This window comes from Talpa europaea (assembly GCF_964194135.1).
Source record: "Talpa europaea genome assembly, chromosome: 10".
Lineage (NCBI taxonomy): Eukaryota > Metazoa > Chordata > Mammalia > Eulipotyphla > Talpidae > Talpa > Talpa europaea.
In genome coordinates this window covers 56,615,666-56,639,021 of record NC_140077.1, presented here as the reverse complement: position 1 = coordinate 56,639,021, position 23,356 = coordinate 56,615,666, and the positions used below count along the sequence as shown (strand labels likewise).

The window sequence follows — 23,356 nt, the reverse complement described above, 5'->3', positions numbered from 1 at the left end:
TAATATGAAAGCTATCTTACAATTATAGAAAGGATTACTATGCAGTCTGAAATGTTATACAAATCTCAAAAGCTTTAAGGAGAATTCAATGTTTTCTCTAATGCAGATGTTTATCTAATAACAAATAACTAAAGCACATGATATCTTGATTTTACATGATTCAATGAAAGATGGGCTTAAAGAGGTCATGAGATGATCAAATTGAGTCTGTTTCAAGCATTATAAATGTCCTATGGTCCAAAAATAATCAAGTGTATACTTAACTATAAATCTGGCCATTATTATATTTTAAATTTTATTTATTTTTGCCTGGAACTGGGATGTTGGCCAGAGGTGTATGGGGTGAGAGGATTCACCAGAAAGAGAGTGGGGAGCAGAACAGGCAGATTTGATGAAATACACTGCTAAGGGGAGCAGCAGGTGAGACAGGAGAGGTCTCCTGAGCCATGTGGGTTAGCTCCCTGACTGGGAACAATTGGAAATATTGTCCTTGGCTATCCCAGTTCATCTGTTATTCTGACACAGAAAGGTATCTTGTTGCATGCCTGTATCTAAATTGAACTCAGGCCATAGTGGTGATAGTGTTGAGACTTAACGCCTAGGCCACCAGGTAGGCCCCAAAGTAAACATATATCGGTATAGGGAAAATTGCTTTCTTATAATATTCCTCCTGTACTTAAATATTACTTGAAAGCCAATACATCAGGAAACAACTTCAGCTCACAGGATTTGATGAAAAACATAATCAAATCTTTCCTAACATATATAAAATATCCCAATATTATAAATTCTAAGACAATAATGTAAGATATGTCTGTTACCAGGCCAAGGTAAATTATTTTATTTAATACAGTGTGTTCTTTGTAAAATCCTTAAATAATTTTACAGGCTTTGTTATTTATTTTTCAAAGGACCATTAGCAGAAAGGCAGCTCTTAAAAATGAAACAGAGGCATAGTGTAGTTAAATGTTTGAAAGGACTTTTCATCACATTTCTACTTTTACACTGTTCAGATAACCTAGTATTTATTTGTCATTAAAAACATAGTTGACATAGCAGTAGGTTTTTCTTTAGTATGTATTAGTATTTATAATAATATTTTTATTTGCTGGCTGCTGTTTGTAATATCATCATTTTAGAAAAGACAATGATCATTCTTTTGTCATCTCTATAAACTAGGTATCAGTAGGGCACATTTTAAATATTTTAAATTCTATAAAATACTTTTTCTATCAATCAATTATGTATTTCTGAAAGAAAATTAAACAGTCTTGCTCAGTACTCAGGTATTACTGAGTCCATTATGTCAATACTATTAATTCTTACATGAATGCAACAAGATATTGAATTACCTTTCTGTGTCATAATAACATATGGATTGGGATAGTCAAGGGCACTATTTGCAATTGTTAGAAATGTTCTTTTTTTCTGAAAGGTCAAAAATTCTTCCACATGTTCTCATGAGACTGCTCTTAATTTTATTTATTTATTTATTTTTTGCTCTTAATTTTAGCTCCAAATAATTGGCCTTCTTTTTCTTCTCTAAATTAACAGTCTTATTAACAGAATCTATTTGCAGTTAGTAGTTCCATGCAGACAAGTTAGGGATTGGTAAATTAGTCATTGAACAAAACATTTTTTTTTTATTTTTAAAAAGTGATTAAACAAAGACAATTAAAAAAAGAAAGCTAAGTGAGCAGAGCCCCATTGAGATCTATAACCTTGGCCATAATGCCACGATATTTTAGCTAAAAGAGTTAAGAACAATGCTATAGTTAGAGGCTGGAGGATTAATCTATTCATAAGGAAGTGAGCTCCAAATGAAGGCTCAAAGAAAAGGGACTCCATTTCTTGTGTTTATTTAAAGAGAAATATTACATACTGCACCACCTTTTTCTTTTCACTTCCAAAGAATGACTAGATATGTATAGAGAAGTTTTGGAGAATGAAGTTGATCGTTTTGTTACAGTGAAACTGTGCTGGAATTTTGTATCCATCTAAATAGCATGCACATTTCAGTTTGTGAACATCTGGTATGGATAAATTTAGTGAGAAATACAAATGTGATAGGTCCATCTTGGTTCTTGAAAGAGAAAACTTAACATGTTAATGGAAATTTCCAAAAAGCAAAAACTGTATATTCCGTTGCAAAGGATTAGAATCCAGGGGTTACCATGCCAATAACAAAAAGAATCAATAATAAAGGACATGAGGAAGAAAAGGCTTCAAAAGAGATTGATCAAGAATTCTTCCTGTTTTAATTGTAGCTTACATATCAATGGTTTACATATGTGTTATGTAGGATTTTCTGGTAATTATATTACATCATTTAAATTCAAGCTTGACAATTATAAAGAAAGACTGCTATGAAAGGAACAATTTTCTATGAAAGTTTCTGTGAAAGGAAAACACTGGTTTAGTGTAGTCAATGTTACCAGCTGCATCACCTATTTCCTCCTGTTCTGTCTCACTACCTGTTTTAGCTTAAAATATTTAGGTAGTTCTTAGAAGTTATGAGAGAAACAAAATGCAAATTATAGAATATAAGTGTTCTATTATGTAATTTCCTCATTTTTCTTGAGATTGAGCATCATTCTTTAAGTTTCAATTTGTGTTCAGATATATTGAGCTAATAAAATATTCTGGAATTCAGTAAATCTTCCAAGTCCTTTACTTCTGCATATGCTGATTCTTTGGAGTGGTACATCCTCCCATATGTAGAATTTCTAAACTCTTCTGCTCTTTCAAGATATGGCTCAAGAATACGATGTTCATGGGCCTCCCCTGGTGGCACAGCAATTGAGCACTGGGCTGTGAAGCTGCCTGCAGCCACTGCAGGGCCAGTTCAATCCCTGGCCACCTGTGAGGGTCCCCTATGGCACGCAGACCTCTCCTGCATGTCCGCTGCTCCCCTCAGCAATGTATTTCATCAGTCTGCCTGTTCTGTTCCCCGCTCTGGCTCTGGTGAATTCTCTCACCCTCCTGCGCTTCTGACTGTACCCAGTGCTTGTATAAATAAAAAAATCAATCAATCAATCAATCAATCAATCAATCTTAAAAAAAAAGAATATGATGCTCATGTTCAGGCACAGTTAATTGTCTCTTCAATAAATGTTCTCAATACTGTGTGTTTCGGCTATTTTCTTTTCACACAGTTCTTTGCTTACACCTTTGGCAATGGGGCCGTGAAGTGCAATGATTACACCCAGTCAGAATAAGCAGAATAAGCAGTAAATATAAACATGCAGTATATAGTGAACCACCTCCAGATGTCTGTGAAAAATTATCTTCTATGGATCTTAACATACTAATACAATAACATTAATGTTAATTAATGAAGATAAAATCATTAAAGAAAATTATTCCACATTTCTAGGAAAACATAATAAAACTTTCACTTATCTCCAACCATGAAATATAGTAAATTTAATTTAATGCCTTTTTCAATAAATTATTCATTTCCTAGTGATGGATAACATACACACACACACACACACACATACAACGGTACTGTGTTCTCCTAAAATTCATGTTATAACCCTAACTCCTTTTTTTAAATATTTCCCCAAATACTGCTTATTAAGGTAAGATAGGTTTATATCTTTGTATCTGCCCTGGGGGTTTCAGGTGCAAACCTCTACAAATATATACTTTCATACCATGACCCCTGCCAATGCAACCCTAACTCTTAATTGAAATTTGTTTGGAGGTGGGAGCTCTAGGAGGTATTTACATTTAGGTGATACCATGACTGTGGGGCCTTATTTTAAGATTAGTACCTGCACAATTTTTTCTGTGTGAGGACAGCCAGCTAGAGTCAGGAAGACAGTGCTCACCAGGCCATTATGGCATCATGATTTCAGGATTCTAGTCTCCAGAACTATGAGACAAATAAATGTCTATTACTTTAAGCTACCTAGTCTGTGGTATTTTGTTCTGGCACCCTGACCTGACTAAGACAGTATATATAGGAACTTTATAGCTATAATAATGCAGTGTACACAAAAGCATACTCTCAAACACATATTCCCACTGATTAAATGTGAAATACCGTTTCAGATACATGACAAAATTAGATGGCATAACATATCAGGTAGCAACAAAAACTGACTATTTCTCACTATTAACACCATTAGTCAGTTGCAGTTTAAATCCCAAAATATATTTCCCAAAGCTTGCTTTTAACATTTTTAAACCATCTGTTATTCATCAAATTACCACATGCTTTGCATCATTATATTTTCATATCAACTTTTAAAATAAATATGTTACATCAATTTAGAAAAGCTGAAACCAGCATTAGAAGTCCAGTTCATTAATAAATTTATATCACATTAAATTTGAGAGCATGAAACAAAAACATTTAAATATTACAAAATTTGATAGGAGGATGAGTGAGGCATGTGCACATTTGGAGGTGGGAAGTTGTACTCCCAAAATTATATAGTCACATGAACTTGTGACAAATCAACAAAACTTAAGGGGGGAAAAACTGATAGAAGTCAATACCTATATTCCTCTTGTGTGAAGCGTGGGATTTCTCCAGGATGTAAGACAAGAATTTTCACAGTGGCACTGCTGGACATCATAGGCTCACCATCATCAAATGCAACAACCACCAACTTAAAATGCAATAATAATTAATGTTAAAAATTATAACAAGAATAAATTAAAAGCCTCATTTTTAATCATTGGCTGGCTGGGTTCTAGGACAGGGAGAAATGATCATGTCCTCTGCACCTAAGAGGTAGCAGACACTGTGTTAGGATATGTTACACAAATTCTCATATCATCTTCACAAATATCCTTCTAGGTAGATATTATTATTTTCATTTGCCAGATGAGAACACTCAAAGAAGTTGAATTACTAACTCTTTGACACAAACAAAACTACCAGTAAAACAGATATATGATACTGCATATCTCCAAATATAAATTCTTTTCTACAATTTCACTGTTGCCTAGACTAAAAAAATGATCTTTTTCAAGCACCAACACTTATTTAAAAAGTGCTAAATTCAGTCACATCAATAGCAAAAAGCTCAATTAGCTTGCTTTTAAAAAGAAATTAATTTTTCCAGTGAATTAATTGTCTGCAATATCATAGGGCCGAGATACTTCACTCTAGAGGGTAGAATTGGAAATCATTATAGTTTAACACACTTCGATATATACTCTCTGAAAAACAATTAAGTATATAAACCAAGTTCATACTGTATAGCAGAATTTTAAACTAAAGAAAATCTCTTGTCTTAAAAGGCAATATCTTATTTTTTTTAAATAGCTTTTGTAATCATTCATTTTTTGATAATCTGTATTTAGTGTAATTTTAATGTTTATCTTAAGAAATGTTAAATATCTTGAAACTAATTGTTTCTTTTCAATGCATGTAATCTGGAAGTTGTCGATTAGTAATCTAAACTAATTCAATCTATATCATGGAACTATAGCCAAAAGTCACCCTGAGACAGGAAAACAATTATTTGCATACACAAAAGTATGTGAGACATGCTACTCATTGACATTCACATGTTAATTGATGTTGGTTATTATCCCAAGTTAGGGCCAAAAAAAGTCACTCAGAGTGACTTTTTTTTTTAAATGACCATACAAAATGGTTATACTCAAATGTTAAATAGTTCATTTATGATAATTTATAATAGAAGTTTATACTTTCCAAATTTTCTGGAAACAAAATATCTTGAATGTATACTTGATCAAACAATTCCACCCCTGTATTATCTTAAGAAAAAAAGAAAATGGCAGATGGAATTTGCACAAGGGATTTCAGAACAACAAAGATAATTATAACAAAAAATTGGAAACAGCCTAATTATGTAAGGTTTACTTTGTTAAAAAAAATACCCCCAGTATATTCTACAATGGAATATCAGAGAACCATTAAAATGATAGCATGGATAATATTTAGTGTCAGGTATATTTGTTAAAAAAACAGTATTAATAATATGATCATACTATTTTAAAATATATTTATATACTTGTATTTGCATGGAGATAAAAACTGTAAATTCTACTTAACTCGAGATGTTAGATTTTCAGTGATTTTTTTTTCTCTTTTCTTAACTATATTCCATAAATACCTATGCACTAAAAATATATTACTCTATAATGTTAAAAAATTAAAATGGGCCTCCCCCATGGCCTAGGGGTTGGGTCTCAGTGAGTTCAGCCCCAGGCCAGGGAGCTAATCCACGTGTGATGCAGCAGACCTCTTCTGTCTTGCCCACTGCTCCCCTTAGCAGTGTATTTCAGTGGATCTGCCTGTTCTGCTCCCCAATCTGTCTTTGGTGAATCTTCTCACTTCCTGCATCTGTGGCCTCCACCCCAGTTCTTTTATGCATAAATAAATAATAAAAATTAAAAATAAAAATGGAGAAAAATTCAAAGAAGTCTCTTTATCTGTTAAACTAAGCAATAAAAAGTTAAACATCAAATGGAAAGTATAAAACAGAGCACTACACTGACCTTAAAAATTGTTGTAGGTTCTTCATTAAGATTGACTCGCGTTATTACTCTTCCAGAATCTTCTTCTACATCAAAAATACTCGCAGGATAAGGAAACTGCATGTCATCTACTCTATATCTCACACGACTTGCAGGTAAACCCTAAAATGAAATGATTTATCATTACTGTTACAAGATGAAAACAGAGGGAGTGATAACATTACATGATTTGTAAAATGCAACTGAAAAATCAATTTTTAGGAGAGATAAGCAATATTATTTCATTTTACTGTGCTAAAATATAAAAAATTATCTTAACAAAATATTCAGAGTTTGATATAGTACTGTTAACTAGATGCATATTGTTGTACAGCAGATCTCTAGATTTTTCATGTTACATGACTTACCTTTAAGTTTGAAATGTTACAATCTTTATTTCATTGGGTTACTTGACATGAATCAATGATATGTTTTTACATCATGTTATTTAAAATTATTAATGTGAAAGGTTGCTTTGGGCATCTTCTCTTCCACTTTCTTTAATTACATGACCTCACCTTCCTCTCTAAACACTATGCCTGCTGATTCTTTTTGAACATTATGTTATTTCCGATGTTTTTAAGGAATTATGAAATGCTGGTACAACAGTTCTTAATTCCAAGTTTCATTCACCAAGACATACTTTGATATAATTCCTAAATTTTTAAAAAAGTGATACATTCACCTATATTTCCCTAAACAAAATACTGAAAATAGAACCATCCTATTACTGGTAGTTAATCCTTCCAGCGGTGCTGAAAACTTTGACTTGGCATTAGTTATGACAATTGAAATGAACTACAACTTAGAACAAATCCCAAAGTCTAAGTTTGCCATTAGAGAAGACACATTTTACTCAGTTTATGGTAAAAAGCAAATATTACAGAACTAAATAGCATATATTTCTTGTTAGTCACGCTATAAGAGAGAAATTTAAAGATTGTATGAAATATTTGAAATAGCAAATTTTGTAAATTATTTATTCCCTTACAATTGTTATCATGCTGATATACTTTATAGTACTAGGATTAACTCTAGGTAATATTATATATGTGATTCATGAATTCACAGTTGCTCATTGGACACTGCTGAGTTCTAACAGTACAGAAATGAACAAACTCACAGGAAGGTAGGGAAGACAGAATTCACCTTATATCCTCTCTTTCTTGGTGTTCATTAGAAATAATTCAGCTATCTGGCTTTGCAAAACACCAAGTTCCCACCTATCTTAGCACTTTTCCAGTTGTTCATACACTCTTCCTGCTACCCTTTTGTGTGACTAGTTCCTTCTAACATTCAGGTCTCAAATGACATTTCTTCCACATAAATGCACCCATATGCAAAGTCAAGTCAATTCTGATTTTCTCTTCTTTATAATATGGACCTATATCTGTATTTAAACTATATATTTACAAAGAATTTACAAGTTTGCAATCCATCTCCATATAACAGCAGTGAGTTCCATGAGAACAAACAATATTTATTTGTTGTTATTATTAAAAGATGAATATTTTGTCAAGTAAATGCTTAAAATATAATATCATAAGTGATTATGCATATATGTATCCTGAGCTTCCAGGATGCACAAATTTAGAGGGCGTTATTTACATGAATAAAACGGGAAAGTCTACGTGTGTAATACTACTAAAGTTGTAAATTTATATAACCTGTGTTCCTATTTGCAATTGTCACATGTGAACTTTTTGAAAGCAGAAAGGAAGTAAATATTATTGCAGTGATATATGTTTGGGAAAGAAACCTCACAAAATAGATGTTAGTACCTATGAAAATAAATCTCTGAAAAAGTAGATACTGGAAGAAAATATTCTTTCAAAAAGAATTTGAATACAGCACTGGAGAAATGAAACCATCTGTCATCACAGAAGTTTTTCCTTTTTTTATTTTTAATTTTTTTCTGGATTGACTGAATGTAAAGTACTCTCTCTTCCTTACTTCTAAGTCTCTATCCTTATATTCCATGCTACTTCCTGTATGATATTTAATATATTCTGCTATTAAAACAACTTTTGAGAAAAATGACATAATTCCCTGGATTTTTCTAATAAATGAATCAACATATAATTCTATATTAGCAGGATAGAGATGATGCTTTCTTATACCATCTATGCTGCACAATGTGGTAAAATGGATTTATGCAATTGTTTAAACTACTGCTGAACAGTATTATGAATTCTGAGTAATAGTTTTGGTGTTTTAGAAAACTTTGTTTTCAAATTTACAGTGTCATAGATGATATCCTAATTACTCCATGAGTCTAAGCATTGATATTCTCACATTTATAAGGACAAGGAGATAAGCTCTGGAGAGGAAATGTTAAGTGTATTTGTGATCACTGTGAAAATAAGGAGGTGGAGAAAAAATTAACATTTGTTTTAATTATCTATTAAGCTCAAGTACCAATACAATGAAATGGTTTTGTTATTCTTATATGGAAATAAGATTAATTTCTATAAACCTTAACTGCTGTACAGTCATTTTCCTTTTCAGGCAGGTAGGGAAGACAGAATTCACCTTATATCCTCTCTTTCTTGGTGTTCATTAGCAATAATTCAAATACTAACACTTAAGACATTAGTCAATAGTTTTAAGGGACACTGAGGATGTTTGACAACCCCAATTGTCCACAAGAAGGACATGATTGATGGCATATATTAATAGATGAATTCATTAATTAGCTTATGCAAGTATTAGTATTCTATTCAAATATGACTAGAGGTAATATGTGACTTACTTAAAAATTATGCAGTTTCCAAAATGTGACATTCATGATACACTTTTATCTATTAAATTTTACATGTGTAAAACTCAATAAATATTAGTCTGAGATAATACTCCTGGAATAGTAATTTATTCAGTACATATATAGCAATATTGTGATATAGTGATACTCTGAACCAGGCAAATGGTCTAGATTATGGAAACATGACAGATAAAATACCATGATGGTGCTCACATTAGATTTTTTTGAATCAAAAAGCAATTCTTCCGTATAATAATAATATGCATAATTAACATCACAGAATAAATGTAAATTTATATTAAGGAAATAGAACCTGAAGATTTAAATTATTTTCTTTATTACTCAGTACATTTTTTAACTTTTGATTTCCTTTTTTATAGTACTATACACAATATGTTTTGACTTAATAATGGTGAGAATATAATTAATTACTACAGAAAGTAATTGTAGATCTGTATGAAAGATGGCCTAAATTTACAAACATAGGGAATTAAAATGAGACTATAATGGGCCAAAATAATTAATTCCTTAATATCAGGGGATATCTTGATTTAGTCATTTTTCTTAAATACATAATTATCAAGAAATTACTTACTCAGACCCACATAATTTTCTCAGTAATGACAATTACATTATATGAAGGAATACTAAGCCTATTATTATCATTATACACAAACATTAAGTAATTTGTTTTCAAGTACACAAAGATTTTTCTCCTTTATCTGGTGTCCAAAATTCTTTCTTTTAATATCTTAAAAAGCAACTAATCTGATTTATTTTGTAACAGGGTAATTCACAAAATTTCTCAAGTATGATTGAGCATCAGGGATTACTGTAAAATGGTTTATATTGTTTGTTGCAGTCATAATGATTTACTCATTTTTCAGTGGACCTAACCGGATGCTAAAATATTGTTAAAAGAGACTACAAAAAACTACACATCAGTTTATATAATTACTGAGATCATGGGCTTTTCTTTCCTCCTTTATCCCTCCTTACTTTTTAATACCTAGAATGATTATTTTGACAACATAGTGAATAAACATTTTTATATAAAGCAAATTCCTTACACTGGCTGTCACTGAATACAATATGTTCACATATTTCAGTTGTTTAGTTTCTACAGATATGTTATTAACATAGTTTTTAAGAAATATTTACTTCAAAATTATTTATCATTGTCTTTTGAGAAATTTTTTTCAAAGGTAAACATAATTCAATTACCTGATGAATCAAATAACAACACATTCTTTGTAAAATTTCTTTATAAATTGTTAAAAGTCATACATGCAACTTCCCTTACCAAAAACCACAAAACCAAAGGAGCTCAAATATAGGGGTGAACTTGCTGCTCCCCTCAGCAACATATTTCAGTCAGTCTGCCTGTTGTGCTTCCCACTATGACTCTGGTGAATCCTCTTAGCCCCTCACACCTCTTGCCTACACCACAGCTTTTATATGTATAAATAAATACAAAAAAAATACAGAAGTGAACATAAACCAGAGTTGGAAGCTAGTACACTTATCCTCTTAACCTTAAAACCTCCCTAGTTTTCTAAGGGTAAAACAAAAAGAATTGACAGTCTTCACAACCTATTGACTCTACAGGATTCTCTGGATTCCTGACAAAATTCCCTAATTTTGGGTTTTGGAACTCAGTTTTCTTCCTCCTACTTTGTAATCTAAATTTCCTCCCAGGCCATGTCACCTTGGAAACATCACCATTTTCAGACCTCAGCTCACCAAAACTTTCCTTGACTCTCCAGATAAACTTATGTTCCCTCTTGTCTGGACTTAAAGCATCATAAAGGCTTGTTGCTAGAGATATTCATGGGTTTTCACTGCCACTATTTCATTGCTTTTTGCTTAAATATATTTCTGTACTTCTTATTTTATTTATTTACTTTTTTAGTTGTGCTAACATTAGTTTCCAATACTGAATATGACCCAGAGGTGTAGGATTATACCTCTACTATACCATATATACCACCAAGGCACCCATACATAATCCTAAATCTCTAATTCTTGACTAATCCTAAAACTGGGAAACATGATAACTTTAATTCTCATTATATATCCTAATAACTTTAAATTACATTGAATACACACACATTTAATAAATATTGATAGATTTTTATTTTGTTTGGACCTCAGAGACAGAGATTTAAGTTAAATATTATCTGTAATTTATGGGACATTATCATCAACTAATCTGTTAGGCATAACTTCTGATTTATCTCCTTTTATCCTGACAAATCACTCTTACCTCTTTTTTTTTAATAATAAATTTCATTTTTATATTCCCCATACAATTGCAACCCCCCCATTTTGACCCCAATCCCTCCCCTCCCGCCACCCACCCCCCAAAAAGTGTCTCTGGTTCATAGATTTTTGTTGATTTTGATTTTCACTTTCTTATAGTTATTCATTTTCCTGGTCCCTTATTTAAGTTTTCTAGATTCCTGCTATGAGTGAGGCCATCTGGTATTTTTCTTTTTCTTTCTGGCTTATTTCGCTGAGCATGATCCCTTCTAGCGCCATCCATGTTGCTGCAAATTGCATGTGTTTATCTTATTTGAATGCTGAGTAATATTCCATGGTATATATGTACCACATCTTCTTGATCCATTTATCTATTTTTGGGCATTTGGGCTGTTTCCAAAGCTTAGCTATTGTAAATAGTGCTGTTATCAAAGGGAACCATTTGAATGCAGTTATGATGTATCTTTTAACTAGACTACTGTTATACTTTGCATTTTTGTTTATCAAATTAACCAGCCCTTCACTTCCTATCACATTCATTTTGGGCTTGGCCCTGTTTCTTGATCTGGTCAATGGACGTGAGGGACTGTGGCACATAATCAGAGGCCTTGCATGTGATCCTGTAGTTAGACAAGTTTGCAATCCTGGCCTTCACTATGTGAAAAATAGACCTGCTTCACCATGGATCACTGAAGGATCTTAACATATATATATATATACACACACACACACATATACATACACACACATATACAATAAAGTATTTTTAACTATAAGCTTGATGATGTATGGTGGATCTCTATAATAATAGTGACAAATTAAATAATCTTACTTAAAAATGGGCAGAGAACTTGAATAGAGATTTCTCTAAAGAAGGCCTAATGATTGTCAGGTATCTGAAATGATGCTCAAAAACAATAATCAGGAAAATGGAAATCCAAACCACAATGAGTTAACATACACACATACACATAAATGTTAGGAAGGATGTGGAAAAAATGGATGGAATCATTATACACTCTTGGTGGAATTGTTTATATGGTTCAACTGCTATGGAAAACATGCAGAGGTTACTCAAAAAATTAAAAGTAGAACTAACATATGATCCAAGATTTTCACCTGCACTTTCATATTCATTGCAGAAAATTTCAGAGTAGTCAAGGTGAAAGTAACATAACTTAAATGTCCATTAATGGATGAGTAGATAAACTATGATACACACACACACACATCACTAATTTTTAGTCTTAACAGAGAAAATCCTGCGATTTTCTACAATATGTACAGGGAAGTACATATTATGCTAAGTGAAATAACCTAGTCACAGCAGGACAAATATTGCATAATCTCAATTATATGAGGTTGCTAAAACCATCAAATTCATTGAAGCAGAGAATATAGTTATGGTTGCCAGGAACTTGGAAAATGGAAGATGGAAAGTTGCTCTACAAAGGGGTATAAAATTTCAGGGTATTGTTTTGAGCTTATTTTACAAATGTGAGAAGTGAGGGTCAAAGTGGCTAAGTGACTTGATCAAGGTTGGTCAGTCAGACTTCAGAAGTTGAAACAAACCGGTCTTAATACCAGAACCCACACTCTTGAAGACACTTAAAACTTTCTTGGGTTGATGAACTGTATAAATTTATGGATTGAAACAGACCATCACATGTCAGATACAAAACAATATCAGTGAACCTTAAATTTCAAGAATACTGCATAAGCAGAAAAAATATTTAAAAATGAAGCAAAATTAACAAGGCTTCATACTTCTACAATATCAAATATCAGAAAATAATGGAAAAGTACATGCATAGGATAGCCATTTGGACCCAGAGATAATAGTTTGTCTAGTTGTATGTTAATGTATAAGCAAGTTATATATCTATGTATATATACATACACATATATATGTGTATATATATATATAAGCCCACAAATAGACAGCCTTATGAAAAATTAGACATGAATGAATAAATCAACAGGGGCTACAAAATGAAGAGCTAAAAAACAAGTGGGTCGGGCTATGAAATGAATGATTTAAATATATATACATGTATATACTTTAATATAGAAATGAGTGTAAGTAGTAGCTGTTACAAAAAGATCCAAAAATATAATCAGTGTTTTAAATAATTTTTATAGAGAATGCAAATAATTATTCAAAGAAAACATAATAGAAATAAACTGATAGGTTCAAAACAAAAAAAAAATAACCTATTTATAAAAGTCATACCTCAAAATAACTTATATACATGAAAAATAAGAGAGCAGAGGCAATTTAACCTTAAATTTCTATTCATATCACTTTGGTCCTTTACTTAGCTTGGTTTCATTCTCCTTGCCCTGTCTGGTAAAGGAAAAATAAAACAAAAAAAAGAAGAGAAAAACAAACAACAACAACAACAAAAATGTTCCATTCAATTTTCTTTTCTTTCTTGAAAATTATATTTGAACCATATCACTAACAGCTTTCTCTTCTACCCTCTCGGTATTTTTTTTTTTTTTCCTGGCCCTTCTTACCTGTTAGTTCCTGGCCCATACCCAAAAGAGTAAAATCCAATGGTCAATGTCTAACTTTTAATTGTATCAGACTGTGTTTCTCTTTGGGAGAATGTATTTACTCTCAGAGCTTCAATTTCTACTCAGATACCTCCTTTTCCACACTTCATTCCTCAGCTCTAGTATCCCATATTTTTTGCCTAATACATTCCTGGCCTTTTATTTTTAACTCAATTATGTTTACTGAGGTTAAGGTGGTTTACATTATTGTATTTATCTTACCACATCAGGTCAAAGTAGCTGAGCGAGCCTAGTGTCTACCTTAGGTTCTCCTCAGGACATTGTTCACCTGTACAAAGGAATCTTGGACTATTCCTGTCATCTGTCTCCTGCCCTCCTCCCAGCACTAAGTGTTTGCACTCCTTATTCTGATCAACCAATAAGCTTCCTGTCTGCCCTGTCACTATGATTCCTCATTGAGCTGCTGAACATTACTCTTCACTATGAAATAGTGTATCTATGTCATGATATAGTTATTTCAGCTTCCATGCTAGCAGAAAGGATTGGACAAACTTTATCATTTAGTATATGATGGTATTTACATGTTTTGAAATTATTTAAAGTATGATTTGTACTAATTTGATTTCATTATTTTCACCTTAAAATAATTATTACATTTGCCTTATTTTTACCAACTAATATAATGGATTTTATCATTCCAGCTAGAAACTCTTATTTTTGATTCTTCTTTTATTCTGTGATCTTCAACTTCTTGCCCAAGATCTAAAATGCTTCCATTTCAATGACTTTTTGAAAATTCTATTTTCTCCATTCCCATTGTCTACCTTTTAAAAAAGAAATACTTAAATGAAGGCAACAGCTGCTAACCTGTCTCCTGGCTCTCATTTATCATCTCATCTGATGAAGATTTCTATTACCAGAATTTAATTTTTCTCATATGTATCTTTGTTTTTGCCACTCCCCTGTTAATGTCCTTAGTAAGCTTCCATTTTATGTATAACAAAAGAAATGTTGAATCTATTTTTTTTCTGTCTACAAATGAGTACCTAAAGATAGTTCTAATATATTTGTTTAGATAGCTAGCATAACTGAATCGGATATACTTTAGATCCTGTTACACAAATCTATGAACATATGATGAATATCTTCAAATTAGTGATCACTGGACACACTTCTTATAACATTTTCCTCCATCCTTACTTAAATAAGTTGCTGAAATATTTTAAAGTTGAATTTCTATTATGAGCAGGCTCATTTCATACCAGGACATATTCACTTCTCTATTCTCTGAATAGCTACATCATTTATTGTCATCTTTCATATACACTATCATGTTTTCATCTCTGTATTGGGCATAATCTTAAATTCAAAATAAATATTTTTTAAGATTATAGAATTCAAATATATTTTATCTTTTTTATTGAGATGTTGCTTAACACCATTGTTTCTATATTGGAGGTATAGGGTCCTTATTCCCCTTCAAGTGCAAAACAAATGTTTTCTGACTAATTTTTATTAAATCAATAACTACCAAAAAGTTCTTATGTTGTGCCTATGTGTTCAGTTGTATGGCTCCTGTCCAAATATGTGACCTTTCATAGAATTTTGTAATGGATGATACTACTACCAAGAAATACCCATGATCTGGATTAGACTGCTGAATCCTAGAATCCAGGTCAGAAGAATCCAAAATAATCTTTCAGAGGGTCTCTCCCTCTGGAAAGAAATTAAAAATAAAACACATCATTTAAGAGCTAGGGGAAACATATTTGTAAATCCCAGAGAAAACCTATTATATTTCACTTACTTTCCTTGGAAAATCTCTTGTTGGGGTATCTTGGAATTCTTAGGCATGAGCTTTTTACTCTCACACAAAAATGCTGTAAGTCATTATGCAACATGGGGCAACTTTTTTGTAAAGACTAAAATCTAAAACCCAAACTTTATGGACTTTTCCATTTATAATAAAGAAAAATGTCCCTTTAGCCTTGGCAAGCATGGAGGCTTCTTAATTAGAAAAGCAACACTTCTGCAACAGTTAAATCTAATATTGATCTCCAGTAATGTTAACAATATAATTGTTCTTGAAAGTAATCTGTTAGTCAATATTACAAAAAAGAAAGAAAATGACAAAGATTTTTAAAACACCTAATAAGCCTTTTCTAGGCTTTATACATTAATCATGTATAAACTGTCTCATAAAACCTTCCATTTTGTACTCATTTACACTTTCAAATCTAATTATAACCTATTGTCATTTAAAAAAAATCAAGTCCCAACTGTTTCATGGTGTGCTTTCTTTCTAATTAAGTATTTGAGACCAAAGGGACTCACACTGCAGCTACATCATCTTAATTTTCATAAGCTGACATGCATCATGAAAATAGTTCTTGATTATTTTTCTAACAGCTTTGATCTGAAGGAAGAAACCCAGTGAGCTGTGTACATCCTCACCACATGCTCCAGGATCAGCAAAGCATGGTTAGTAAGCACTGAGCTTTAAAACCAGGATTTCTGCTATATTGCTAGCAATAACCTAAATCAATATAGCATAATGACATAGCCAGTATGTGTTGAATCATGATAAACAGATCTGCAGAGAAATCACTGGGAAATGATACAGAACAGCAATGTTATCTAAAGTTAAAAATGTAATCTTATAACACTTCTGGTCCTGAAAAGTTTAAAGACTGCTCACAAAGTAGGCAATAGCAAATCATGGATAAAGACAATTGTAGCTTAATTTTTAAAGTTATACCCTTTGCTAACAGATTGCAACCCTCCCTTCTATTGGGAGGGTTAAAAATTTTGAGAAGATGGGCATAATTATTTGGTGATATTTGGAGATAATGTAACATTTTAATAAAGCATAAAGTCTTCACCAAAAAAAGAGAAACTGACCTTTTTTTAATACTCTAAAGAAAAGTCCCCTTGAATGATTGAGAAGGCTGTTAAAAACAAGTGCAAAAATACCTTAGAAGAAATTCCTTAGGTAGCATGTCTGAATTCTGAAAGGCTAGCAGTGCTCTCAAAATCTCAACAAACATAACAGATAACCTTGCACTTATAATTGTTCTCACATTATAAAAATACATTCTTTTTATAAAAAGGCACAGGGAGAATGCTCACTGGTTTTGAAACCAATTGTTATTGAGAACTTACATTTGTTTATGGAGCACACATATTTAAAAAAAATAAATATCAGAACCTTAGAAATAAGTTTTAAATGTCTAAATCTTGAATATTTGTGCAACTAAGAGTTTGCCAAAATTGCTATTATTAAACATATTCTAGCTGCTTTACTTTAAACAGGAAATATATAAACATTCCTAAAATACAGTAAATGGAAAGACTGATAGGAAAATTAAAATGTAAACCTTCATGGGTTCCCCATACTTCACTTTCTTGGAAATGAGCAAAATGTGAACTTCATTTATTTATCCCAATTAGTCCCTGTCCATGTGCTTACATAGAACACCATTCTGGCAGGTATTTATCCTCCCCACAAAGAGAGATAGTATATCATGGGATTTGGTCTGTATTTTCACACAGAATAAGAATTATGCAAATGGAAATTACACTTGCAGTTTTGTTTTGTGAAAGTTAGGAGTGAAATGTCTCTGGTGACCAGAAGAAAAAAAAAAAAAAAAGGTTAGCATTTTTAATATCCAAAAGGATCAGTCTTTCACTAGCCACGTCTCTTATGAAATAAATAATGATAATGTTGTCACAAAAGTAAGACAGCAATAAGTCATTGGGGAAAAAAAAAAAACACATGGCAGATATTTTGTCTCCCTCTAGAACATTTAGTTTTGCACAATGTGCATTTAATTATAGGTAACGTATTTTTAACAACAATGGTCTCTCTGACTTTTAAGACCGTACCCAGTTTTTCCATCTGATATTTCAAAAGAATTTTGTTATTGCTATTTTCTAGTTTAAAATGGGTGGCCCTCACTCATTCAAAACAAACATGATACCTTAAACAAGATCTAGCCAACCACTAGAGATAAAAATTATTATTGCTCAGTAGCAACAATAGTTAATTTCTGAGGTTGCAGAAGCTGTACTAAACATTACTCCTTTCTTTCTTTTAAGAGTGAGTGCTTACACTTCAGCTATTCCTTGAGAGCTACATTATAGGTCTGGGCACAAGCATCTTTCTATTTTCCTACTGTTAAAAAGACTAATATTAAAAATAGCTCTGATTGGAGAAGCTGATTAAAATCTCATTGCACTCAAATGGCCAAGGTGAGCCTTAGGCTTGGAGACATTAAGAAATTTCCCCACAATCATAAATAATTAAATTGCTGAGGAATAGGCACATTTTGTCAATCCTGAGGAACACAGAAATAATCATTAATTAATTAATTAGTTCAACTATTCGGCAAATGTTTCCAAACAGACCGAAATTCAAGATACAAACTGGGATAAATTTTGATTCCTGCCCACAAAAACCTTACCAGTTTGTTTGGAAAAGAGATCATTAAACACTTTCTCATAGATATTTATAGCCTCAAGGGGGTAGAACTGACAAAGGAGCCTTGTAGAATATAAAATGAAAATACTTTCTTCTAATTAATGAATGTCTATTAGAGTAACAGATTAGAAAACACTTAGCAAACCTTTTAGGAAATACCTTGTATTTATAACACCAATATAAAATAAAGTAAAAAGTCAATCATATGTTTTTGGGAAAGTTATATATTGCAATATTTATTTTCTGAAAATTTTCATGGAATTGAGCTTTTATTCCATATTGTTGTAAGTTCAGTCAAATTGCTAATATGCTAATTTAGGGACCCAACTTGCCTCAATAATTTTAAAACTCAATGTTAATTATTAATTACACCAAAAGATTGCTAGTGTTTCAATTATCAAAACAGAATCTGATAAAAAATATATTCCATAACTGAAACAAACATGCTCAGTATTCCAACTGAATGACTCATATCTACTTTTCATCTCCAGAAAGCCAGATTTAGCGTTAATAACAATGTGTTAAAAAACAATGTTACCTCAGAAAATGCCTTACTAAAGTAGCGGAAAAGAACTGCTGCAGAACAGCTGGACATTTAATTGTTACTTAGCAGAAAAGCAATACTGCAAATGTAATAAGCATGCTGTAGTTTGAATGAGTGATGGAAGGATATGATGCACTTTATATTCATAGACCTTTTTAAGAAGTAGCCAGTAAAAGGCTCTTAAAAAACTTTTTAAAAAAGCTATTACTGAGAATGCAAAGCTAAAGGCTTCTTCCAAAGAAATATGGAACTCATGCCTGGTAAGTTTCTATAAAAGAGTTTCAAGTTATAAAAACAAGTGCTTCTTTCTAGAAAAATACTCTTGTGTATTTTAATTTCTTTACTGAACAGACAATAGAGCGAAAAGCATCTGTTCCACAGGTGGGGTGATCTGAGTATCAACCCAAGTACCAAGGTCAAGAGAAGTGAGAATTGTGCCGTCAATGCTAAAGCCTTGAGGTCTAGCTCACACAGAGTAAGCAGCAATCCTATAATTAATCTCTCATCATAAATGCCATTAAATTTAAATCTATCTTAAATTGTGCAATACTGAAAATTTCATAGAAATGTGGATATTATTAGTTGCTTGATTTGCTTATATTCATTCATTACAGTGTGTTACAATTTCTATTTTAAGTTTTATGTTTCTAATACAACTATCAATTTCTGGAAAGCCAGGCTGGTTAGTAAAATTAACAGTGGGTACTCAAAACATGTGTTGAACAGAGCCAAATGTGTTACGTCTAATGTTAAAGTATTTTGTACCTGTGACAGTTTAGTTAAAAAATAGACAACCACCCAAATTCACATTCACCATCTCCGTTACTGTATTCATAGTTATGAAAGTTTGCTTAACATATTTTCCAACATGCAGTATGTAGGTTAAAGATATTTTAATGCACTCAAGAAAAAGACACATTAAGTCAATGCTTTCATGTGAATGTTACAAATTTTAAAAACCTTACAGTCACTATGCAATTTATATGGGTTATCATTATAGAAGATAAAAAATGTTTTTACTACCATTCAATTTTTTTTAATAGAGACATGTTTTATTTATTTATTTATGTGTTTGTGTGTTTGTTTGTTTGTTTTGTTTATACATGCACTGGGTACAGTCAGAAGCGTGGGAGGGTGAGAGAATTCACCAGAGCCAGAGCGGAGAGGTCTGCGCGCCATGTGGGACCCTCCTCCGGTGGCCGGGGAGCAGCCAGGGATCGAACCGGCGCCACAGAGGCCGCGGGCAGCTTTGCAACCCCGCGCTCAATCGCTGCGCCACCGGGGAGGCCCTACCATTCAATTTTTATGAAATATACATTACACAAATTCTACTTGTGTCAGCAAAAATAACTTCTAAATTAATAATATATTTCAGTTCTTTTTTTTTTATTTTCTAAAGTGGTTTAATATTTTTATTTTTTTCTAGTCTGTACCAGACATTGATATACAGTGAGAACTCAACTCAAAGTAAAAAATTTAAATCTCTATCATTTGGTTATTAAGAGAATGCATAATTTATATTACACAGCACTCATGTTATTTATGGAAGGCATTTTTATTTAAGTACTGTCACTTTTATATGCTATTTTTAATAACTTAAGGAAACATTATGAAAAATTCACCTCCTTTCCATTATGAGAATTTTACTTGAAACCTTCTATTTTGAAAAGCAATTTGAGAAAACTTAAAAGAGGTAAAGTTTTGATTAATAATTAAATATTTTCTAAAAGCAATATTAAAATTTTAGTCTAACATATTTATTATAAGTATTATATATGTTAATTTACAGTTTACTAACAAAATAGGTATATATGAATGAAAAAGAAAATGCATAAAGGTAAGTTCACATTGTTCTACATAAAGAACCCAAATGATAGCAATTCCAAATGTAGGGTAATTGCCTCATATATTTATTATTTGTGTTAGAAACATTAACAATAAACTATTCTTTCTCATGAAAGAAACAAAAAGCATATCCCTAATTTTATTAGGGATTATTATTTTCAATAATAATCACTGGAAATATTGTCGGTTGCATTCACAGGCAACAGTACATAGAATGTCTGAGCATGAACAGAGGAAAAGTTTCAAACCACATGTGATATCTTGGGAATTAGATCATTTATAGATGTTAAAGGTTTTCTCACTACAGTTCAGATTATTAATCAATGTCTTCTACTTACAGGAGGGTCTGCATCTTCAGCATAAACAGTTGTGATAGGTGTACCCTTCACGGCATCTGGAGCCACCATGCCTTTGTAGATTCGTTTACTAAATACAGGAGGATAATCATTCATATCCTGTAAAACACAATTAAGAGTTCAGTGCTTCAGTAGAAACTGGTTTAGGTACACAGTTCCTAGATTAGCTCCATCTCTTCATATCACACAACCCATTTGCCACTGTCAGATTTCCATCTTCTCAATTCTATTACTTTGAATGGCACTTCAGAAGACAATGCCAGGGCTCTGTTTTGTTTTGTTGTTGTTTTAAGAAAGCCCTTTAATGTTCCTTTTGCAACTGCAAATTCTTTATATGATTAGCAGAATGATATGATTAGAATTTTTCATAGTTTACACTGGAAATATTCTTTGATGGTATTTTACATATTAGCAATCTAAAATGAATAAAGGATATTTTCCAGGTAGCACACTTCTATAATGACACTGAGTAGATGTACTTATGGAGAGAAAACAATGTTAATTGACTTTTAAGATTTTTCAAAGTAATTTGTATGTATCTTTTTACCTCACAATTCAGTGATAAAAATACAGTATCTTTCATTAACAGTGAGCAACTCATACAACAAATATTTATCAACTTCCTCTTGTTTTTATGACCCTGCATTAAACACTGGGATGATGTGGTGACTCCAGAAACAGATGCCCATGCTTTAATGCCATTTAACTGCCATTTGATAGGTTAAGATACTGACTTCACAGATAGATCATTGACTTTGCCTTTAATAAGTTAGCCCACTTTTTTTGTAGAACCAAACTAATAAATCTGGTCCCCTAATAGCAAAACAATTTATTTATCAATAGTTTTATATTTATAAAGAATTACATATTTTTTTCTCTCAAAAACAATGCATACGGCATGACTGACTTATTCTAAAATAATCATTATACCATGCAAGTTTTTTGGCACTTTAGGTCAAATATAGTTGAAGCCAAAACTAAATTCAATAATTATCTAATTATCCTGGTCATTCTTTACTCATTTGCTATTAGAAAAAAAGAAGAAAAGATATTCTACACAGTCTTTGATATTTGCTCTGATACAGTAATTTCCCTGTACAATGGACTTGGAAACACACCAATTAGCTAATTATAAACACCTCCTTCAGCAAAGAGGTTAGGATAATTTAATGTATTACATCAAACAGAATTTGATTTTACATTCAAAACAGAATTGACTTCCAAGTCGTGAATATGAACCAATGTACAGACACCAAGAAGAAATTGGAGGTCTTAAATTGCAAGCAAAACTGAAAAGGAATATGACTTATTCGATTTTGATATATAATATTCACAATTCCTCTGAAAGAGGAATTATACTTACGAATGTGAGCATCTGAACAAGTAAATTAACTTAAGAAGCACTGGTTCTCTATAATGAGGGTAGTTTAGGGTATTGATCTTAAGTTTCTAGATGGGGTAAATACATATTTGCATGCAAATATTCTTTTTAAGAGTATCAATTAATTTAATGAGTGGATCTTGTAATTAAAGGAGTAGAAATCTGCATCCCTATATTTTAACTTCTGAAGGTTAGAAAAGTATTCCAAAACTCCATTTTTTCTGCACAAGTCTTTCTAAAGTCACATAAGCTCACTATGTTCCTATGAAATTTCTTCTCCCTGTTCTCTTCACACAAACATTTAAAAGCTTATGTCAAGGTACACTTTGGATAGCTTGATTCTTTAAGGGAAATAAAAATAATAAATGATTTTCCATATATATCAAAAAAGCTGCTTACATGCACAGTACAGCAGCCTTTTTTTAGGAGGAAATTATTTACCTGACTCACCTTCTAAATGGATGCAAGCAGGGCATTTGTGTAAGCTGACCTCACAAACTAGTTAGACACAAATCTAAGGCTATAAATAATTGAAGGCCATCAAAAGATTAGCATTCTTGTCTTTAGTTTGCTTGCAATTGACAGGATGAAGAATAAATTAATATGGTTATTTCTTACTATGGTAGACTTTACACATTTTGCAATTACAACCTTTTATTGTGGCTAAAATGTGTAGCCAGTTGCACATTGTTCTTGTACAAAG

General features: G+C 31.9%; 1 protein-coding gene across 1 annotated transcript in view; it reads right to left on the bottom strand.

The window, feature by feature from the left end:
* Positions 1–23,356, bottom strand: part of PCDH15 (protocadherin related 15) — a gene marked incomplete at both ends in the record, with an annotated part of 665,703 nt that overhangs the window by 140,264 nt on the left and 502,083 nt on the right. The window contains 3 exons of the mRNA XM_084244834.1: positions 4,510–4,622; positions 6,487–6,627; positions 21,255–21,371. Coding sequence (XP_084100960.1) covers positions 4,510–4,622; positions 6,487–6,627; positions 21,255–21,371 — 371 coding nt within the window. The remainder of the gene's footprint in view (positions 1–4,509; positions 4,623–6,486; positions 6,628–21,254; positions 21,372–23,356) is intronic.